Source organism: Nothoprocta perdicaria, unplaced genomic scaffold (genome assembly GCF_003342845.1).
Source record: "Nothoprocta perdicaria isolate Ctin4 unplaced genomic scaffold, notPer1 scaffold_59, whole genome shotgun sequence".
NCBI lineage: Eukaryota > Metazoa > Chordata > Aves > Tinamiformes > Tinamidae > Nothoprocta > Nothoprocta perdicaria.
Window position 1 is genome coordinate 106,447 of NW_020455854.1, and position 20,330 is coordinate 126,776.

General features: G+C 39.4%; 1 protein-coding gene across 1 annotated transcript in view; it reads left to right on the plus strand.

Moving 5' to 3' along the window:
• The window catches only part of GTF3C1 (general transcription factor IIIC subunit 1), a 38,108-nt gene continuing 17,778 nt past the window's right edge, over positions 1-20,330 (plus strand). The window contains exons 1-19 of the mRNA XM_026049046.1: positions 1-205; positions 862-1,038; positions 3,097-3,240; positions 3,497-3,593; positions 4,251-4,374; positions 7,196-7,354; positions 8,479-8,594; positions 9,400-9,724; positions 10,253-10,461; positions 11,317-11,453; positions 12,316-12,469; positions 12,662-12,765; positions 13,088-13,272; positions 13,598-13,882; positions 14,132-14,277; positions 15,102-15,199; positions 16,902-16,998; positions 17,489-17,666; positions 18,451-18,592. Of these exons, the coding sequence (XP_025904831.1) occupies positions 78-205; positions 862-1,038; positions 3,097-3,240; positions 3,497-3,593; positions 4,251-4,374; positions 7,196-7,354; positions 8,479-8,594; positions 9,400-9,724; positions 10,253-10,461; positions 11,317-11,453; positions 12,316-12,469; positions 12,662-12,765; positions 13,088-13,272; positions 13,598-13,882; positions 14,132-14,277; positions 15,102-15,199; positions 16,902-16,998; positions 17,489-17,666; positions 18,451-18,592 (3,005 nt within the window). The 5' untranslated portion in view covers positions 1-77. The remainder of the gene's footprint in view (positions 206-861; positions 1,039-3,096; positions 3,241-3,496; positions 3,594-4,250; positions 4,375-7,195; positions 7,355-8,478; positions 8,595-9,399; positions 9,725-10,252; positions 10,462-11,316; positions 11,454-12,315; positions 12,470-12,661; positions 12,766-13,087; positions 13,273-13,597; positions 13,883-14,131; positions 14,278-15,101; positions 15,200-16,901; positions 16,999-17,488; positions 17,667-18,450; positions 18,593-20,330) is intronic.

The following is a 20,330-nucleotide window of genomic DNA, read 5'->3' on the forward strand; positions in this document are numbered from 1 at the left end:
AAGAAATAGACCTTGAGACAGGAATCCTGGAAACAAAAAGAGATCCCATTCCTTTAGATGATATTTATCCAGTCCACATGATTTTGGATAATAAAGATGGCATACAAGGGTCTTGCCAGTATTTTAAAGAGAGAATAAATATTACTGATCAAATAAGGACGAAGGATTTGCAGCCTTGTTGTACGTACACAGAAGCTGTCGAAAAGTGAGTACAATTTTGATATGCCTTAAAATTTCRAATGACTTTTGAATGACAGTCAGGTAGAGAGGAATTAATGACAGATACTGAATGTTTCTTGTTATTGTAATAATGCTGCTAAAGTGTATCTGCAGTCACGTTTCACAGCTAGCTGAGCTATTAGATATTTACTTCAGGAGGCGATTCTATTCAGAAGTTTTTTAGTAAAAGGAAAAAAAATGGTAAAAGCCAAAAAAACAGGTTAAGAGTAGTATTCAAATCCTGCTGCTGCAAGGAATAGACACTTGATGTCTGACACAGCAGTAACTTCAGGGAGCTCAGTGAATACATTAATTAATTGGTGAAAATGCAAGTTATGGATAATCCTTATGAACAAGTTTGAGCTGCTGGTTACTTAAATAGTTAGTGTATGCATTAAAGCAGGTGCAAGGACTATAACATCTACTTCGTCTGACCTAGCATCTCTGTGGCTATTTCTCATGTTAACAACTAAAAACTCTACCTGCATTTTAACAGTACAGAAAACTTTAACTTTGAAGCTTAGACACCACTCATTTTCTTTCAGATTRTGTGTTACCTCGGTCCTGTCTGTACTGTAGTCCATAGGATTCTGTAACATATGCATTCACATTTTTTTTCTTATTTTTCATTCTGTTTCATAGATGGGGAGAGAAACTAGTTATTGTTGCTTCCCAAGACCAGCGTTACAGAGCTTTAATAGGCTGGGAAGGAGATCCCGACTTAAAACTCCCTGACTTCTCCTATTGCATATTGGAGCGTTTAGGTCGTGCTCGGTGGCAAGGAGAGCTTCAGAGGGACCTTCACAGTGGAGCTTTCAAGTAAGTTCAGGTTTTATTACGCAAACTAAATTGAAGCTAATATGTTCCATGAGTTAYCTAAAATTTCTGTCCGGATAAGGATTCTGTGTATTGAGTGAAACTCAAACCTGTTTCAGGATTGTCTCATCCTTACTGTGACAGGAGCACTTTGGTTCTTGAGTCTGTGTTACTAGAGGTGTTGGTCTCCTTGAAGTCATAGAGCAGGTCTCTAAATGACCTCTTTTAAATTTCATCTGAAAGGGTGTTTTCATTTCCTTTTTTAAGCTGCTGAGTAAGCAAGTTATTCTGCGCRTGTCATTAAGAGATGCCTAACCTTTGCCATTCTGGTTGCAAGCCAGGGGTGTTCTGGCTAGTGGTTGTTGCCCTGTGGCACACATGGCCCTACRTCACTTGGCTGGAAGCCTGAGCTACCAGCCGCCAAACTTCACATTTTGTTGTGGAAGAGCACGACACAACCTCTTAGGGAACCTTTGGCTTAGTACAGCAGTGCTGCAGAGCATCACTGTTAAGGATTCACTGCTGCTGGGGTTGAAATATATTGTTTAAAAAATTGTTTAGACTTACAAGGTTTTGTTTACTTATTTTTATGAACTCAAATGGTTAAGAACAGCTTTCTGTTTTATTATTTTCATAGAATTTAAAAGTTAATGGTCCTACCTGACTTTCTGAATACAATGCAATTATTCAGCTTAGAAAGGGGAAGCTAAGAGATAGTCTTACATTAAACGACCTAATCGGAGGATGTCGAGGAGACAGAGCCAGACTTTGCTCTGAGGTGCATAGGGATAGAAAGGCAATAGACAAATTAGAATCCAAGAAATTCAAATAGATATGGCATTTTTTTTTCTTGTGAGGGTGGTCACATATTGGAGCAGAGACCCAGAGAGGCTGTGACATTTCCATCCTTGGGGATATTCAGACCTCAGCTAAACAAGACACTGATCTTGCTCTACCTGGACCTGCTTTGAGCATAGGATTGGACTTGAAACTCTAGAGATTTATTTAAACCCGCATGGTTCTGTGAGTCTRCATGCAAGTGCATTACAGAAGGCTGGAAGCTTTAAAGGACTTCACTTCTCAGATAACTGAACGTGGTGCAGGGAACAGAAGGAAGGAAGCTACTGTGTGCGTTCAGTGTTGCTCGAGTTGGAGGGAATTCAGTATGCAAGTCACGTCCAGGTCATCACAGCCAGTGCCCCCCACTTCTTGTTTCAAAGGACAAGAGGCAAAATAGGCAGATCATGCTGCAAATTCTCTGTAGAAATAGGCACTTTCTTAATGCTATAGAAAAATCAGAAATTGAGAGGCACTTACTTCTATGCTGTGATTATCCATAAACAGAGATTAAAAACACTGTCAAATCTCCTGTGTTAAAAAAAGAATTAGTTATGTTTTTTCATATATTTTGTATTAAAGCTTGTTTTCCAGCACATAGTTCAGAGGAAAGCTGTAAAAATGTCTCTCCATAGTATTTTCCAGAGGAGCGTATTGGGTTCTATATTCTATTTGCAGTCTATCAGCACTGCAGGTGCAGAGGTAATAATTTTCCTACTGTTGCTATGGTAGAATCTAGGTCATAGTGCCTTAAATTATGTGGCTAAAAATAGAGTTCCCACTTAATAGCTGCTCTGAAAAGCTTCTTTTTAAATGGCTTGTTTATCATTGTATAAAAACTTAATTTTAAAGCAAGAAGAGCATCAAGTTTACAAGGCTGTGTCCAACTCATTTACCTAGAAGACTTTATTGCTGTGTAATTCACATCCCCCATTCTGAAACAATTTAAGCTTAATTCATTAATGAATTTACTCTCTCTGTATAAAGGCATTTGTCTAGTTCAGTGAGCAGGAAATAAGTGAATGTAATAGAAAACGCTTTGTAGAGTGAATTAAAGTTTACYGGCTGTCTCACTTTTGGCACGTCCTAATTTTGAGAACATCACTTTAAAAGTTAAAAGAATATGTGTCTTTAAGACCATAGTTAATTGAGATGAAGGTTGTTGGAACACAGTGTTTTTGCACAATCTCCCATTACTGTAAAGCTCTTGCCATCTTTTTTTAGAGTGGATGCTGGAAAAATCCATTATCACAGAAGAGTACTGGACAGAAATGGTCTCATAACAATGCAGTCCCATGTCATAAGACTACCAACTGGAGCACAGCAGCACTCCATTCTTTTGCTTCTGACTCGCTTTCATGTTGACAGGTATGTGCCACGCAGATTTCTGTAGTATCTCCAGCATGTACTGTGATCTTTTAGTATGATGAAAGATTTCCCTCATGTCACACAACCATGAACTTCCCTGGTTAGAAATCTAATCGTAGCAAGAAAAAAAAAAAAAGCATAATTCCTAAAACATTTATCAGGTTACATCCACTAGTGACTATTTTGTGATGGTATACACCTTGTGTTTTTAAAGTTATACCCATGCTTATATGTTAAATAATATTTTCTTGGTTAGGCGGAGTAAATATGATATTCTCATGGAGAAGCTCTCAAGTATGCTAAGCACCCGTTCAAACCAGATGGAAACATTAGGAAACTTGAGAGAAGAATTGGTAAGATTGTGTTGGTGGGTTTTTTTGCCTAATTTTTCACACATATTTTTATGTAATCTAAATGATTACTATCAAAATCACACATTCATACTGCCTGTTTCTAACTTTGCACAATCAGTTTTAGGGCTAGAAAAAAATCCATCAAAACAAAGATCTTAGGAACCTGCTAGTTTATAGAATCTTAAAAAAAAAAAAAAAAAAAATCTCATGAGCAACTAGTCTCTTGCTCTAGATCAGGTTACTCTCCTGGCCTGTCATAAAGAAGGCTTTCTATTCAGTTCACAGCTTCAGAAAGAAGTCTGTCACAGAAAGAGATTTTCTGTCATATCTAGGCAATAAGATCCTTGTGCTGTTCTTGTGTTTGATCACTACTGCTTCTTTGGAGGACAGAGCAAGGAAGTCTCAGACATAACACCATGAAGAAGCACCTCTACCTCTGCCTGGTATCTGCACTAGCGGCAGTATGAATGTCTCTTGCATTAATCACACAAAGAATAGGCATTTTTTGTAGAAAAAGATCATGAAGATAGAGAGCTGTTTGGCCCTGTGATTTTTAYGTCTGCTTTTTTGTGAAGATCAAAGTACAGTTCTATGGATTTCCTGAAATACAGTGTTTTGGACTACAGCGATGACTTTTGTCATTGCTCTTTGCATTAGGGTCTTTGTGAAAGAACTTTCAAGCGCCTGTATCAGTATATGATGAATGCTGGCTTAGCCAAGGTAATATCTATCCCTTTACAAAATATACACCCTGATGGAGGACCCCACAAGACAAAGAAAGGTAAGGAACCGTATTCCTGCTTTTCCTATAATTCTAGTTATTCCATTTAATATACAAACTTCAAATCTTGAATTATAACATACTTGAGTGAAAGCTTAACTCTTTGCAGTTATTTAGAGAAATGTGTTAATAAACCTGTAACACTGCAGCCAGCTTGAACTGAGTGTGTGTTTTTCAGAAATGCAGTGAACTGTTTGTGCAAAAATATATTATTTCTTATGACAAGCGAGACAGCTCTCAGCAGTAAAATGATTATAAAGGAAGATTATTTGCATCATAAAGGAAGAAGTGAAAGAGTCAACAAAACATGGGAATTTTGAAAAGCAGAGACTGAGTGCAATTACAGGGAGGACAGATTAAGGCTCTTGATAAGACAGTTATTTTAAATCTCTTTAGTATGAGTGAAGGAAATATGTAAGCAGGGAAATTATATTGTGAACAAAAAAAAGCAATGGTCTAAAGTAGCTACAATATGCAGCCAGGTATGTGAGAATTCTCCTGTGCTGTACTGAATAYTTAAAGAAGTGCCTGAAGGAGTTCCATTCAGTACAAGCAACATTTGCCTGGGAAAATCATTTGTTATAATATATACACCTCCATCCCCTAAAAATGTCAGAGGGTGATGTACCGAGCAACATTCCGGTAAGAAGCTGAGTTTCAGGAGGGCATTGCAGGTCTTCAAAGGTATTCCAGCCTGAATCAGGATATGAAAAAATTATCATCAAACTTTTATAAAATATGTATTGTGCATGGTTAATATATTTCTGGTTTAAGCAAGTGTCTTGACTCACAGCAGCTTGTCATACAAAGACACCTTTAGCCACTTAGCTGCTGTTTGTCATCGTCATGAACAAAAACCTAGCGCCTCTGCTGTATTGTCCTCAAGTCCTACTATCCCAGGTCATGTTTATTTATACTTCCCCGTCCTGAAAGCAGTGTCAGAGCTGCTCTAATGAATTCAAGACATTTGCAGATAAACCCCAAAAGACTAGAGCACATGAAAAAGATTGGATTTATAATCATTAATAAAAACAAATTTTCCAATTTGAGTTTCTAATTAGGAAACAAGGAAATACAATAAGTCTATTTATAAACTTGGTGGCAATACACAAGACACTAGATGCTTTGCTGCATTTATGGCTTAAAATATGTAGAAATATGAGCAGATGAATATTTAACTTGAATGATTATTCCATCTTAACTTATTCATGTAGAAAATTCACCAAATGCCTTAAAAACTAGATGTTGGACTAGGATGAAATAATAATGGCTGAGCTTTATCCATGGCTCAGAATAATGGCTGAGTTCAAGATTCTTTACTCTGGAATTATACAGGAAAGTAGATAGAAATATATGGGACTCAAAGAGGATGAAGCCAGAGCATCTGCCATGGGAAGCACATTATTGAGCAGCATGAGCTGAAGTAAAAAGAAATGCTTTTTCCAATACTACTTGAAATGAAAACTAATGGGCTGTAGAAACACAGAGGACCCTGTAACAGTGCCTACAGCCCCTGCCAGATTGTCAGAGCCTTATTACTACTCTAAACAGTATCTGGCAGCAAAAGAATTCAAATTGTGGAAAAAATAATAGCAGCATCTGTCCTGGAGTTTTGTTGTATGATTAAGTTACTGTGGGTTAACTTGATGTCAGCGAGGCTTCAGTAACTGATCATATACAGACATAAAATTCATTAACTGAAACCTCAATGAAAAGGATTTTCAACTAAAGCCCTTTGCTGGCATTTATCACAGAGCAGAGCTCTGCCAGAGGAGCAGAGATGGCTCTAGAGGTTTCACATCCACTGCTGCAAGATGAATTGGCTGCTCCTGCGGTAGCTGCTGAATTGCTGCTCTTTACAAGCTGGCAGTGCACAGTAGCCCAGTATTAGCTTACCTTAAACACTGGTCTCTGAATGGATCAGCAGCTGTTGAATGGCACTGATGATACCAACACTTTCTTGTATCAGGAAGGAGGACCATTACAGCTCTCCCAAAGTCACATTCCCCCTGCTCTGTAAGATCCCAGAAGGGCAGAGCAGGAGGAGGGTGGCTGTTGCAAAGCTAGTGCATGGTAACTACTGAAGATGTGTAATTAAATCATATTTACGAGCAGAAAGCTTTCTCTGTTTTCATTGCATATTATAGTACATCAAGTATTATGCAAAGTAGCCCTAAGTGCAGAAAGTAGTTTAGGATATGGGGTAAGAAACCTGTAAATTTAGCTTTTCATACACAGCTGCACAGTGAGCTTCATTAATAGAGCTGAGGCACTGCCGAATTTGCTGGGATGCAAGAGAGATGCACAGAGAGTTCCCTTAGGACCCAGGACTTTTAAATGTTGGTAACTGGGGCAGCCCCCAACAAAGCCTACCCACTAGTGTCTGCTTTGGTAAGCTGCTGAGGAAAGGCCATGTCCATGGGGATGCTCACAGTCATGTTGGTGCTCTGGTGATGGAACTCTGTAGATCGACACTTACTCATTTCATTAATTAATTTTTACCATTATTTCTCTTCATTCAGCAGCTTTTTCCATTCCTGTCATAGGTCCTTGTATTGGGCACCTCAAATATGGGTAGAGGTGTACAAGTTTTAGGAGCATCTCAAAAATTCTTCTAGTCAGTATTTTGACACATTCATGTATATGGAAAAACCGTTGCAATCCTTTTCTAGAAATGAGCCTTTTGTTGCCATTTTGCCCTACATTTGTACTTATGAAATAAATGAAATGATTTGGATTTCTACCCCTCCTTTTCYTCCCCCTCTCCTTCCCTCCTCCCAGCCCTATTCAGGAATGTTAATGCTCATATTCATATCTACAGGGACTGATGTCATGGTCCGTTGCCTTAAACTGCTAAAGGAATTTCGAAAGAAAATGGAAGATTATCATGACGATGACGAAGAGGAGATCATCACCAAAGCTGTTCCGCCTGTGGATATTGTTTGTGAAAGGGATATGCTCACCCAGGCTTACGAGTTAAGTAGGTGATGCAGTAACATTCTGTGCATGTGTCTCCATGTTTAAGAAGGGGAAAAGACTTTTCTGCTGCCTTCTGGGGCACCTGTTGGGATAGTCAGAAACTTCAAGCTAGAGCAAGCCAGTGCYGATCAGAGCTGGGCCTCCCTTGATGCTGATGATGAACGTGATGCTAAATCTTTAGCATGATTTCTTTGATTCAAAACATCAGCTTTTTATTGGAATTCAGAAAACATGCAGGTGTTAAAATCTTTTAGCATTAAGTATTTCCCGTACTAGTTCATCTTTTTGTGTCTTGCCCCTTTACGGGCAGGAAAGAACTTCATGCTTTTTAAAATACCTTGCAAGCTGATTTGTCTTTAAAGGAAATGAAACACAGTTCATGTTGCTGGGTTTTTCTGCTTTGTTTTGTTTTTCACTCGGGCTAATGTGCTTTTCATTGGGCCTTTTTCACAATTTAGACAAGAACTCAGAATCTATTTTTCCATAATTGTGTGTGGGGTAGGACTTCAGGCTTTTCCCCGCTCTTAGTGCAGTGGTGGTTGCTGCCTTGTGACTGGGCTTCCTTTCCAGTGCTGCCATTTGTTACTCAGGACCCCCGAAGTAAGATGGTGAGGAGGGACAGAAGCAGGATTTTGTGCTGGGGTGAGAAAAAGTGAGGAAGAAAATAGTTTCTTCTTCTCTTCTTACCGTTTTGCCTTTCATAATGGAAAAAAAAACCCAGATATCTGACAGTAAAAAGCTGTCAGGGGAAACGTCCACTTTTAACATCCAGCCTTTAATCTTAAGACCTCACCTTCACTTGTCATGGTTGACCAGAACATCAAAGTATCTTAAATTCACTTCTACCATTTTTTAAAAATACCTTTTCCCTGCAAAACAACCCTAAAAAACCTCACTGTTTAACTATATATTGTGTGTTCCTATGAAGATTCTTTAGTTGTCTTTTGTTCTGGGTTTTTTTTTTTTTTTTGGTTCATATTCTGGCATATGTTTCCAAATTATATAGTTTKAGGACAAGTTTAAGTTAATGACAGATACTCAACATGAATATATATGATAATGTATACATTTGTAGTTCAGTCACGTTATTTCTGAGATGTTTYCTGGTTTTCTTTCCTAAAATAGTTGAAAGCAGGGGAACCAAAGGTATTTCTCAGGCAGAGATTCGAATGGCCATGAATGTGGGGAAGCTGGAAGCGCGAATGCTCTGTCGTCTGCTGGAGAGATACAAAGTTGTCAAGGTAATGCCAAAAAAAAATCAGATACTTTTTAATACTGGAATTATGATGAGATTACTATGACAGTGCTAAAACTTTGCTAACCTCATAAAACAGAAATGGAAGGGATCTGACAATTACAAGCAAAAGAGTTTTGGTGGGATAGAAGAAATCATGACTTCAGTTGAGGAAAAGAGATGCAAGAGAAGTGTTTAAAAACATTCAGTTAAAATACAATTTGAATTACTATAACTATAGCCTGATGACTAAGCCTAGTTGGCAGAATGTGGTATATCTGGTCTCCTGGCTTATGTGTTCTGTGCTGTTTTCTGGTTAGATGTCCTGACATTTAATATTTCAGTGATCCAGATGTACAAGTGTTTTCTGTTTTCTGTGATTGGGTGCAAAGCTGGGCTTAGCAGAATCCCACCAGCTGGGCTGGATCAACAGAACATTTACTCTAACAGTCACTAGATAAATGATAATGTGCATTTTCCCCCAGTCTTAATTACTTATGTAGGAGCATTGTCTCCAGCACTGTGAACCAGTGTTTATCCTCCAAGACAAGCCAGGGCAGAGAAATAGGCCTCAGCACTGCTTCACTTGGCCTCGACTGCTTCCTGCTGACAGCACTGAATGACTTCAGTAACTCAAGTGAAGTAGAGGGGTCTTTAGCTGTCTTTCCTAACACAGCCCCAAGCACACGGGCTCAGTATTTGCCTTTGGTAGAGCTGAGAACAGTCAGAACATTTTCCCACTGCTGACACTGGAGGACAGATGCAAGGATGGAGAAGCAAGGTAGTAAAATAACGTTCTTCTCATTTTTTAGGGTTTTATGGAGGATGAAGGTCGCCAGAGGACAACAAAATATATTTCATACATTTTTGCAGAAGAGAGCGATTTAAACCGTCAGTTTGAGAGAGAGAAAGCTCGAAGTGAGCAGTTAGCTACAGTTACCTTGGGTCTAGTGCCAGAAGATTCCCCCTCTGTGGAAGATGTGTTTCCTGCAGAAGAAGACACCTTTCTCTCAGAGTCTGACAATGATGAAGAAGTGAAATACAGCAAGAAGAAGGGAAAAGGTCAGAAGGCCAACTCAAGTTCTCTGTTGAAATTAAGTTTCCGAGGTGGTCCCAATCAGTCAACACCAACTAAAGGTAGATCGTGGAGGTTTGGAGAGAATCCTGCATTTTTCTGATAGATCTTTTCCTAAATTTCCTATGCTAWTCACTTCCATTAAGTTTTAGTTTGRTCTTATATTTKTTTTTGTCTAACAGGAATGGTTGCAATGGAGAGTTCATGGCAGCCAGTTTGGCTTGAGCTCCTGGCAGGAGCCACAGCTGTGGATTTTTTAAAATTTTTATTTCCCTTAGTTCTAGGAGATGGTGACAGGCCCTGTTTTTCAAAGTATCTTACAACTTAGGTTGATAGAGAGGATTTGGACAGACTTCATAGTTCTAGAAATGTGTTTTATTCCTTCTTCACTAAGGACACAGAAGCTGTGCTTCTCAATAAAATGCACTGGTTTAGTCCATTAGATATGCAAATGTTTTAGGTGCAGGAAGTAACACAGGAGCTGCCAAGCCTTTTATTTTTTTTCAGTTGAAACTGCATGGTATTGATCTTTCTAGTTTGCCTCTATACAATTACAAGGCCCATTTTTTGGCTTTCTACTCTTAAACCAGGCTCAAAGCCAGCAGCTGTGAAATCCATAGAGAAGAAGCTGCCTTCTCCTGGTATTCCTGAAGAGCATGAGCCACCAGACAACTTTGCAGGGGAGAATTCTGCTTTGGAAGCTCTGAAGCAGGAGCCCAGTCTTTCCACTTGTGCTCAAGCCACTGATGAAGATGGGGATATRGCTGTGGTTGAGGAGGTCAGACTTGAAGACCCCAAGGTAAGATCTTAACGTGTAACATTTTATTGTTGGTACGGCTGTCTGAGCAGTAATGTACATTACAGCAGATCTTCAAGCTATTAATTTTGTGTTCATCAATGAGTCTTTTTTTTGTTTTTCTGTATTTCTGTTTACCCATGTRACTCCATGCATACCCACTGCTAAAATCTGTAATCATTCCGTTTTTCTTTTAAGCATGGAGATTTCTTTCCAATGCATATAGCTGGCTAAAAGTGGCTTTTTCTGCTAAAAACCCTGAACATGTCACACTGAGGCTTGTGCTGCCTCAGCAGTATCTAAAATCTAAAATATTTCAGTAGTTAGGAAGGTTCTGGGTTCAGATTGTTACTGTTCTACATGTTCCTTCATGCATGGCACAGCTTTATATTTGTGCCCAAAGGTGCTGCTTTTCACCTGGTTCATCTACCTCCTCTACACCAGCTGSTGCAAATGGGCATAGAGATTCAAGTAGCCCATTTGTAGCCCCACTGTCACAGGACCGAGCCYGAGATGCCCTTCTGAGAGGCAGGATATGCTGGGCTGGGCTCRGTGCTACATTCATGCAGTCAGCTTTCCATGCCAAAACACGCTCAAGTTCAACCGGGTAGGAACATGGGCAGACTGAGGGCATAAACCTCCACTCCTGCATATGTGGAAGTCTGAGTTTCTGCCTTGGTTCCCTGCCTGCAAAGGATAGATAAAAAATAATTCCCAGATGACCAGGGTTTGTTATAAATAAGTACATCAAAAAAATGAGTTGCTTGGGCACTGCTGTATGAGGAGCTAACATCAGGCTGCTAAGATTGAATAATCAATGGGGCAAAATTGTATTTTCTCCATGCTGTGCATGAAAAGATCTGTGGCCAAAAGAAGGAGAAGCGATCCAGAGCAACGGCTGTGGAGCGCTCCCATGAGACCTACAGGCTGCTCAAGCGCCGGAATCTCATCGTGGAAGCTGTCCGAAACCTCMGGCTAATTGAAAGCCTGTTCACGTGAGTCTGACTGAAAATGCTCATTGATCAAGAGACATCAGAGACTTTTTTTTTCCTCCTTTCAGGCTGCCAGTAGCTGGGGTTACGTAGCAAGAGGCAGCACTTCCCAACATTGATGTACACAGGCTTTATTTTATTTCTGCTTTCTTTCAAAACTTTTTTCTTTTGCTATTCCATCACTGATGGTAGAGATTCTTATCTTCATGTCAGTCAGTTGTCATTGGCTATCAGGATTCTAGTGGAGACCCAAAATATAACTTCTTTTTCCATTTTATGTGTACTGGTTATAGGCCTTCTCATAACTTACCTTGGACTAGAGGTATAAGCCTGAGTGTTAAAACGTCTTTTAGCTTTTTATGATCCTCATTAAAAGAGAAATTAAAATCCTGGAGTCCCAGCTTCCAAATGAGCTAGACACTGCTGTGGCAAATCTGACTGCACCTTCAGTGTCAGGATGTGATTTCCTGGGTTGCTTTCCAAAGGAACTAAATAAGAGGTCTTAGCTTTATCCTCATCTGGTCTGATAATTTTGAGACTTCTAGTCCACTTGCAAAGTGTTGTGGAATTAGAGCCTACCTCTAACGGCATCATCATGGGTCATCCAGCCAAGTCCAAGAGCAGGTTTCTAAGATATTTCAAGTCTTTGCTATCTCCCTCAGTGCTGCCAGTGGGTTTAGAACTGTTTTTCAGCGAAAGAGTCAGAAATAGGGCCCAGGCACTCACACAAAAGTATCTGAATAAATGCACCTGCTATCATAGCATGGTGGGAACTTGCTCCTTCAGGCTACTGTAAGGCAAGGACTTGTTGGGCAGTTGGGAGCACTGCTGGGCTTGAAGTGCAAGATGCTGTTTGTATCTTCAGGCTTCAGAAAATGGTCATGGATCAAGAGAAGCAGGAAGGCGTCTCCACCAAATGCTGCAAAAAGTCTATCATCCGACTGGTGCAGAAGCTCTCACGAGAAGGGCTCCTCAGACTCTATCATACTACAGTCATTCAAGATGGCATTAGTAAAAAGGTGACTGCTCAAGTTCTGGCAACAGAAACACCTTTTTTTTGTCCTCTGGCTTTAGCAAAGGGTTTGGGGCCCTTTTACCAAAATATTTAATATTTGGAGGACTTAATCGGCTATTGAGCTCTGGTAAACTATGCAGCAGATTAAGAGCCACTAATATCATAACTACCTTTTGTTTTCTACTGCTCTAAACAGGTAGAGTTTGTCGTTCATCCTTCCGTGAGCCCTAATGATCCCCTTGTAAAAAGTGCCATTGAGCAGGTGCGTTTCCGCATCTCCAATTCAAGCACAGCAAACAGGCAAGTAGCAGCGGTCTGTGTGGTTTGTGTGAAATTTGACTTATTACATCTAATACGCGCAAAAATACATGGAGGAAATAAATACCAAGTAAGCAAAAGAAAAATTAGCATGATAAATTCCACTGCTTGGCTTATCTTTCTGAATAAACCTGTTAAAGGACCTCTTCTTTAGTGGCATCAACTTCAAAACCACCCTCCTTTTCAAAAAGRGGATTTGCATTTCTTTTAGTGGCCAGCCTAGGTGGTGCCATCTCTGTGCAACTTAGATAAGGCATGAGTATCAGATTTAGTTCTACAGAAATGCTGTGTGGTTTTAATGCAGGATTAAAGTTCCCCAGACACCAACATCCCARGAACATGCTGATGAAGAGAACTCAGGGCAAGAGGCCATCCCTGAGTCAGGAGAAACAGAAGAAAACTCTTGTAAAGCTGAAAATAATCTTCGGGCAAGGAAAACAGATGAAAAAATGGGCATAACACAGTTAAAAAATTACCACCCTGTTACAGGTACACTTGATTTTTTTTTTTCCTGGCATCTTTCACTTCTCCATCAATTACTAAATAGTCTCTTTCAGATTTGGGGCCCTTGTAAAATGTATGTATTTTTTGGTTTTGTTCTTTTGCCAGAGGTGTCTTACAAGGGGGGCACCGATTGTGAAATGGAGTATTTTCATTTGTTACTCCTTCACTTCCATTTGTTACTTATATTTACCTTCACTTGCTGGCCTTTTCTTCCAGGTTCCTTCACATCATTTTTGCAGAAGTAGCTATTTTACCTGTTTTTTTTTTTTTTTTTTTTTTTTTTTTTTTGTACTTAAATCTTTCCTCATAGTTCCCGGGCTTGGGCGTTCGCTTGGCTTTCTTCCCAAAATGCCCCGTTTAAGAATGGTCCACTTGTTCCTCTGGTACTTAATTTACGGTCACCCTTTAAATGGATCACGACAAAAAGTAGGCAGTGATGGTGAGAAAAAAGCCAACAAGCAAGGGCTGGACATGAATGCTGCAGCACTTCAAGCCCAACCAGAGGCCACAGATGGGACTGCACCAAGTATGACAACTGTGGTGTATCCTGAAATCACTGCACAAGAGACTGAAGTAGAATTGTCTAATGAAACAGGTAAGAGGTGKAACATCCTAGCTTCATTACAGTTATTTAGGTTATAATTATATATGTTATTACAGTTATAATAGGTTTGATGTGAGCATCCTTTTTGTATCTCAGAACATAGGAATGTGTTATATTGGTGGTTTTCAGCCACTCACAGTAAAATTCATTAAAAGGTAGCCCTTGTTTCCTCATCTCCYGTGACCAAATGAAGTGCTGGGTTTGCCCTGTACGAGTCTAAGCCAATGTTCTTGTTCCTAGTGTACGTGGATGATGCGACCTGGATGCGCTACGTCCCTCCTCTGCCAGTTCATAGGGAATTTGGATTTGGATGGGCTCTTGTTAGTGACATTCTGCTCTGCTTGCCCCTCTCCATCTTTGTTCAGATAGTGCAAGTCAGCTACAAGGTAAAGGTGCTTTTCTTTGTTTCACGTTTGGTTCAATTTAAATCCAACAGTATCTCCTATAAGCAGTAACAGATACCCTGTTAGTCTGTTTTAAGAAGATCAGCCAGCAGTGAGTAGAAGCTTTAGTTACTGATATTTCCTTTTATATTAGTTCCTTGCTTTTACAGCCACACTGTAAAAAATGTACAGCCCTGTAATGCAGCAAATCCCTCRGGAAGTATTTTCAAAGTGCTTTTTATAATCTTCCTGACTGTCACAAAATCACAGAAATCTGAGGTTGTAGGGATCCCTGGAGATCATCTAACCCAAGCTGACCTGTTGAAGCAAGGTCACCTAGAGCAGGTTGCTTTTGATTATCTCCAGGGATGGAGACACCGAAACCTCTCTGGGGAACCTGTACCAGTCCTCAGTCACCCTCACAGGAAAAGACTTTTTCTTCTTATTTGGACAGAATTTCCTGTGCCTGAATTTGTGCCTGCTGCCTGTTGTCCTGTTGCTGGACACTACTGAGAAGATTCTGGTCCCATCCTCTTACATCCTCCCTGAGGATGTTTAGACACATCAGATGATTCCCCCTTAGTCTTCTCTAGGCCAAACAGTCCCAGCTCTCTCAACTTTTCCTCTGTTGAAAATGTTCAAATTGCCTAGTCCCTAGCCATCTCTGTAGCCTTTCATTGGACTTGAATAATGTTTATTCAGCTATTTTACAAAAGCAGTAACATTTGTTCAAAAATGCAAACATATCTGGTAAGATAGTTTAAAGGATAATTATTTTGATTAACTTTTGATTAAAACATTTTGATTAACTTCTAAAATAATTTTAGGTTGATGGCCTTGAGGATTTTTTAAACGATCCACAGAAAAAGCACACGCTGATCAGATTTCTTCCAAGGTCAGTCCGACAGCAGCTTCTCTATAAAAGGTAAGCGGATGAGTCAAAGTTACTGGCTCCAGGGAGAGCAGTTGACTGTTTTTTGTGTTATTTCTCTTTGTTTCAAAGAGAACTTTGTAATCTCAAACAAAGGTCATCCATCTTCTAAGGACTGTGTGCAAAATTGTATTTCTCTCTCTCAAATAGAAGGTAATAATAAATTAATGAACAATATTCATGYGTGCTGTCAGGCAGTCTGTGAGAGCTGGGAGACTCTGTCCTTCACAACTCATCAACAGGCGGTTGCTTCTGTTCAAAACACACTCCTGCTGCTAAATTCAGAATTTAATAGAGTCTAAATGCTGCTGTCCTTCATAAATCTCTCAGAAGATGCCACATACCCTAGCTCCAGTCTCTCGTGCATACCATTTAGATTCTGCCCACATGCTCTCGGTGGCATATCTGCCATTTTTTTGCCATTCCTCATCTGAAAGATTTAGAGGTTGAGATTGGATTGAGGAAAGGGAAGGAAAGCAACATTAAAGCATAATGATTTGAATATGTGGAATTCACAGCACTATTACAGAGTCCATTACTGTATTAATCAGGCTGTTAGTACCCCAGGAAGCCACTGCCATGGCTGTGGACTTGGTTGGTTGGAAGCTTTTACCACATTCTCCAAATCTGAAGACATTTCTTTGTCAAGTGAGTAGTATTAGACAGAGGCAGCTGCCAAGATTTGTGGTCAGGCTGGTCGCTCTTGTGGCAGTGGTTTCTCCTCAGAAAAATCCAGTCTAGTTGCCTCACGTTACTCAAGTTTACAATTTCTAACATGCTACTTCCTAAATACTAGTAATGAGCATACTGGATTGCTGAAATGTTCTGATATCTTCAGACTCCATCTGGCAGCTATTTGCAAATCAGTGTGGTACATCATCAAGTGGCCTTTTTGCCCCTCCATTCATCATAACTTCTAATACTACCAAATTGGATCATTATTTGTGAGATTGTCAATTGACCTTTCTGAACCTTGCAAAACACTCCTGCCAAAATACAAGTCCTATGAAACAGTATRGAAAAACTTAGAAGGTGAATTTAAATGTGTGCAAAAGTGGATTTTTCCTATACTCCATCTCAGAAACTAAGTCTTGCAAAAGCTTCCTGCAACTTCCAGAATTTTATGTTTCTTTTTTTTCTTTTTTTTTTTAAAGAAGTAGATACACAGCATGGAAATTGTCATAATTTTTGCTTTGCTACAGCTTACAGACCACTAAGAGCCGTTTTAGAGCAAGTAGTTCTATACAACCTTAACTACAGATCTTGGGTTTGCTGACCCTTTCTTTATATGAATAAACGTGAAGTTCTRTCAGCCCATATTTATGAGTCATTTTGTCTCACTCTCACTTCTTTTGTTAATGTAAAATTGTCTGCAAATCTGCCTGTGTTCTGATCTTTTTGACTCACCACTAGATTCAGTATTCTTTTTGTTTCTTTGGAAACAAAATTCTCTTCTTGTCTAAAATAATAATAGTGTTTCTGACTTGAGGAAAGGATGTCTGAGCTTTGGTGTTTCCTATGTTTTCCGCAGGCTGACGATTCAAAGAAAGTACCACTTTAGAAATGCTATAAACCCAATGTTTTTTAAAAAGCAGAGAGTTTCCTGAAACTTGGGGCTGTCACATAGTGTTTTCTGGTATCTTTGTAACTACTGTTTTCAAGAGTGCTAATTGTAATGCTTGTAACACTGCTGCAGGAGGTACATCTTTTCGGTGGTAGAAAACCTTCAAAGATTATGTTATATGGGACTAGTTCAGTTTGGTCCAACAGAGAAGTTTCAAGACAAAGATCAGGTAATTTTCTGAGAAATTAACTTTTACTCTGCTATTTGTTCAGTGCGATAAATGAGTTTTCAGGTTTCTAAACACTTTAAATAATTGAGTAAAATGTTCATGTTTGAAATGTGTATACAAACCTCAAACTCCTAGTGACATACTGCAAGAATTGTAAGAATAAGAAAATTAATTAGGCCCTGAATCAGATCTAACTATTCATCACATTCTGAATGAAGGCTTGTAGAAAATAATCATTGTCTCTGGAAACCTGGAATAGTCCTGGTGCACAAGGGGAAAAAGAAACTGTCATTCTCAATCTAGAAATACCATTTCTGGATCTCTGGCAAAGTAATTTTAGGAATGCTTTGCAATGTGTCTGTCTCTTCTTGGAGTACTGGCTCAAAATTGCACACTGAGCAATTCTAACCRCTGCTTAACTAGTTGATTGGCCTGTAAATTAGGCAATTCCAGGGCTTTTTACCTACCTGACACATGCTCTATTTGACAGGTATTTGTGTATATGAAGAGAAACGCAGTGATTGTTGACACCACGATCTGTGACCCTCACTATAACCTGGCTCAAAGTAGTCGCCCGTTTGAGAGACGCTTGTATGTCCTGAGTACCATGCAAGATGTGGAAAACTTCTGGTTTGATTTGCAGTGTGTCTGCCTCAATACACCGTTGGGTATGGTATAACTGTACATTCTTACCACCCTTATGTTTTATTCAATGTGTACCACAATTCCTCTTCCTTTTCCACGACATTTGGCATGTGTTTGGTCCTTTTACATTTTTAAATAGGATACACAGCTGCAACAGGGACATATTTCAAAATAATGTGGGGGAGAGGGAGCACCTGAAATATCTGACAACACTTTTCTGTTTTTCTGTAATGTAGTCATTCAAAGGAAAGAATTTATTCATAATTTTACCTTACTTTTGCAACAAAGCAACTATCTGCAAAATGGTAGCATGTTTTGTTATAATTACAACTTTCAAAGGCTGATCAGACCTTGAGTGCCTCTGGCATCCAAAATACAGGAATGATGTTGTTTCTCCAGCTCACATATTTATGAAAGCTTTCTCGTGTTGCAGTATTTTTGGTGAACCTTCATGTGACTCTGGTGCTATATCCCAAATATATCTCCAACATAAAGGGCTTGCATCTCATATTAAGGGCTGGGAGCCATGCCTAGAATGTCACTGAACTGCTGCAATTTTCTACTTATAAACAGCAGGAGCCTCCCTGTACTTCTGTTCTGTGTACAGTTTGTGCAAGTCAGCACCTTGTACAGAAAATTAACTGGAAGGCTATCAGACTCTCTAACTTAGTAGCATTGTTTATAGCAAGATGGTAAAAATATCCACATTTTTCCCTAAGGAAGAGGTTGCACTAGTTTTCCATAGAGGTGTGGATGAATTAGAATCTTGTTTCTCATGCTGGTGGTCAAAACTGTTTGCATGCCTAGGGGTTGTCCGTTTTCCTCGCACAAAGAGAAGTAACCTGCAAGGGAAGGAGCCGAGCGCCGCGCTGGATGCAGAAATGGAACAAGAGTCAGCAGTGGATAAACACAATCTGGAACGGAAGTGTGCCATGTTGGAATACACCACGTACGTCGTCTTCCTCTTTGTTTTCTTGCTTAAATACAATGGATAAAAATAACCATTCTAGTTCTGAGAAGGGTACTAGGCAGCAAAGGTGGTTAAGGTTCTAGCTTTTCAGTTGGTTGGGKTTTTTTTGCAATACAGAAGCTGTCTAATGGAAGGGATAATTATCTACCAAGCAGGTGTTCCTGCTATCTGAGTGGGAAAACCAGACTCAGATTTCCTTCTAAAATAGCATGCACATGGGTTGCAAGAATCTTTTGGGAAAGCGAAGTGGAGAGAAAAAGAACGATCAATACAGTTAATGCAAGGGAAGACCTCAAAAATTCTCCGTTCCAAGGGTTTATATCCCAAGGAACATGTAGCTCTAGAAGCTCCCTCTAGTCACATTCCAAATTCTGCTTTGCAATCTGCTGCATATTGTTTACAGATTAATTCCTATTATGGTATCAATTTAAACTGGTGATACCTGGAAGTATCTTCTGGAACACTCCATCTGCCYAATCACAACCAGAAACGTAAGACTGCAGATTTATGACCTGTGATAACCATGCAGAACGCCAGTTACACTTTTCATGTTGAGCGTTTTGTGGTGCTTTGGTTTTGTGGTCTATATTGATTTCTGTTTTAATAAGTTATAAACAGGTTGTTTAAGGTAACTTGATATATCTGCCTGTAACACTGAACTAACTGAAAATACCATTAAAAAAAAAAAAAGAGGGACCCTAATTCCACTGCTTCATGCTGGTAGATTAAATTCTCTTCAATCCACTTGTCACCTTTTTCATATGGTCTCCATTATATGCTACAATATCTTTTTCAATGGTTATGGCTTGTAGTTAGACTGCAGATGACAGCAACATCTCCAAGATGAAGAAGCAGTTTTTCAATTGAATTGGTGATGTAAGACTTCTTATCAAAGRGCTGTTAGCTGAAAGCTTGACTGAAATCCTTTTTTCATGGTAGCTCCCAGTAAATCTTTCATAAGGTGAAATAGGATTTCCAAAGTACTTTCTATGTTTGTACAAGACTGGTTGACAGTCTTGTACAACTTAAACCAAGCAGGCATGTAAAGTTAATTCATTTTTCCATTTATTTGAAGAAGCAGGTGTTGTCTCCATGATTTTTTTCTTTACAAATAGGATACGTTTTTTGTCCTGTACTGTATCACCACCTTGGTAGTTGAACTGCTTGTAGTCATGCAGGGAAGGGCTTTGATTCATCTATTCCATTCCATTCATTCTCCCTTTATCTTTCCAGGGAATTTGAACTACATTGTGATTTTTGGCTTGTAGGTGCATTCAGGCAAATTCCAACAAAACATTTCCTAGAAAAATGGCAAGAACTGTGTTTAGCAGTATGTTTTAATGATCCACAGCCTGTGATAGCTTACAGGTTTCTTGTGAAATTTTTCTTTGCAGTTGCCTTGAGAAAGTTTTTCATCTGGTATTTTCTTTGGGTTTGTGGCAGGAAACRTGCTGACAGCAATGTCTTAACATGTCAGCTGGAATTTAGTTAACAATAATGAGGTTGCTTTTGTTGTAATTTCAAAATTTAAAGCTCAAGGATTACATATTGGCTATAAAAACTTATTGGAAAAACCTGGCTGCTATTCTACTTCTGGAGCAGTTAAGAGAGCGAGGATCTCTTTTTTTCTGCTGTTATTTTCCAGCCCTATCTAAATTGTGAGGGCAGAGGGAGAGTTTTGCACAATGTGCACATCTTGTAGGAAATGGTACTCTGC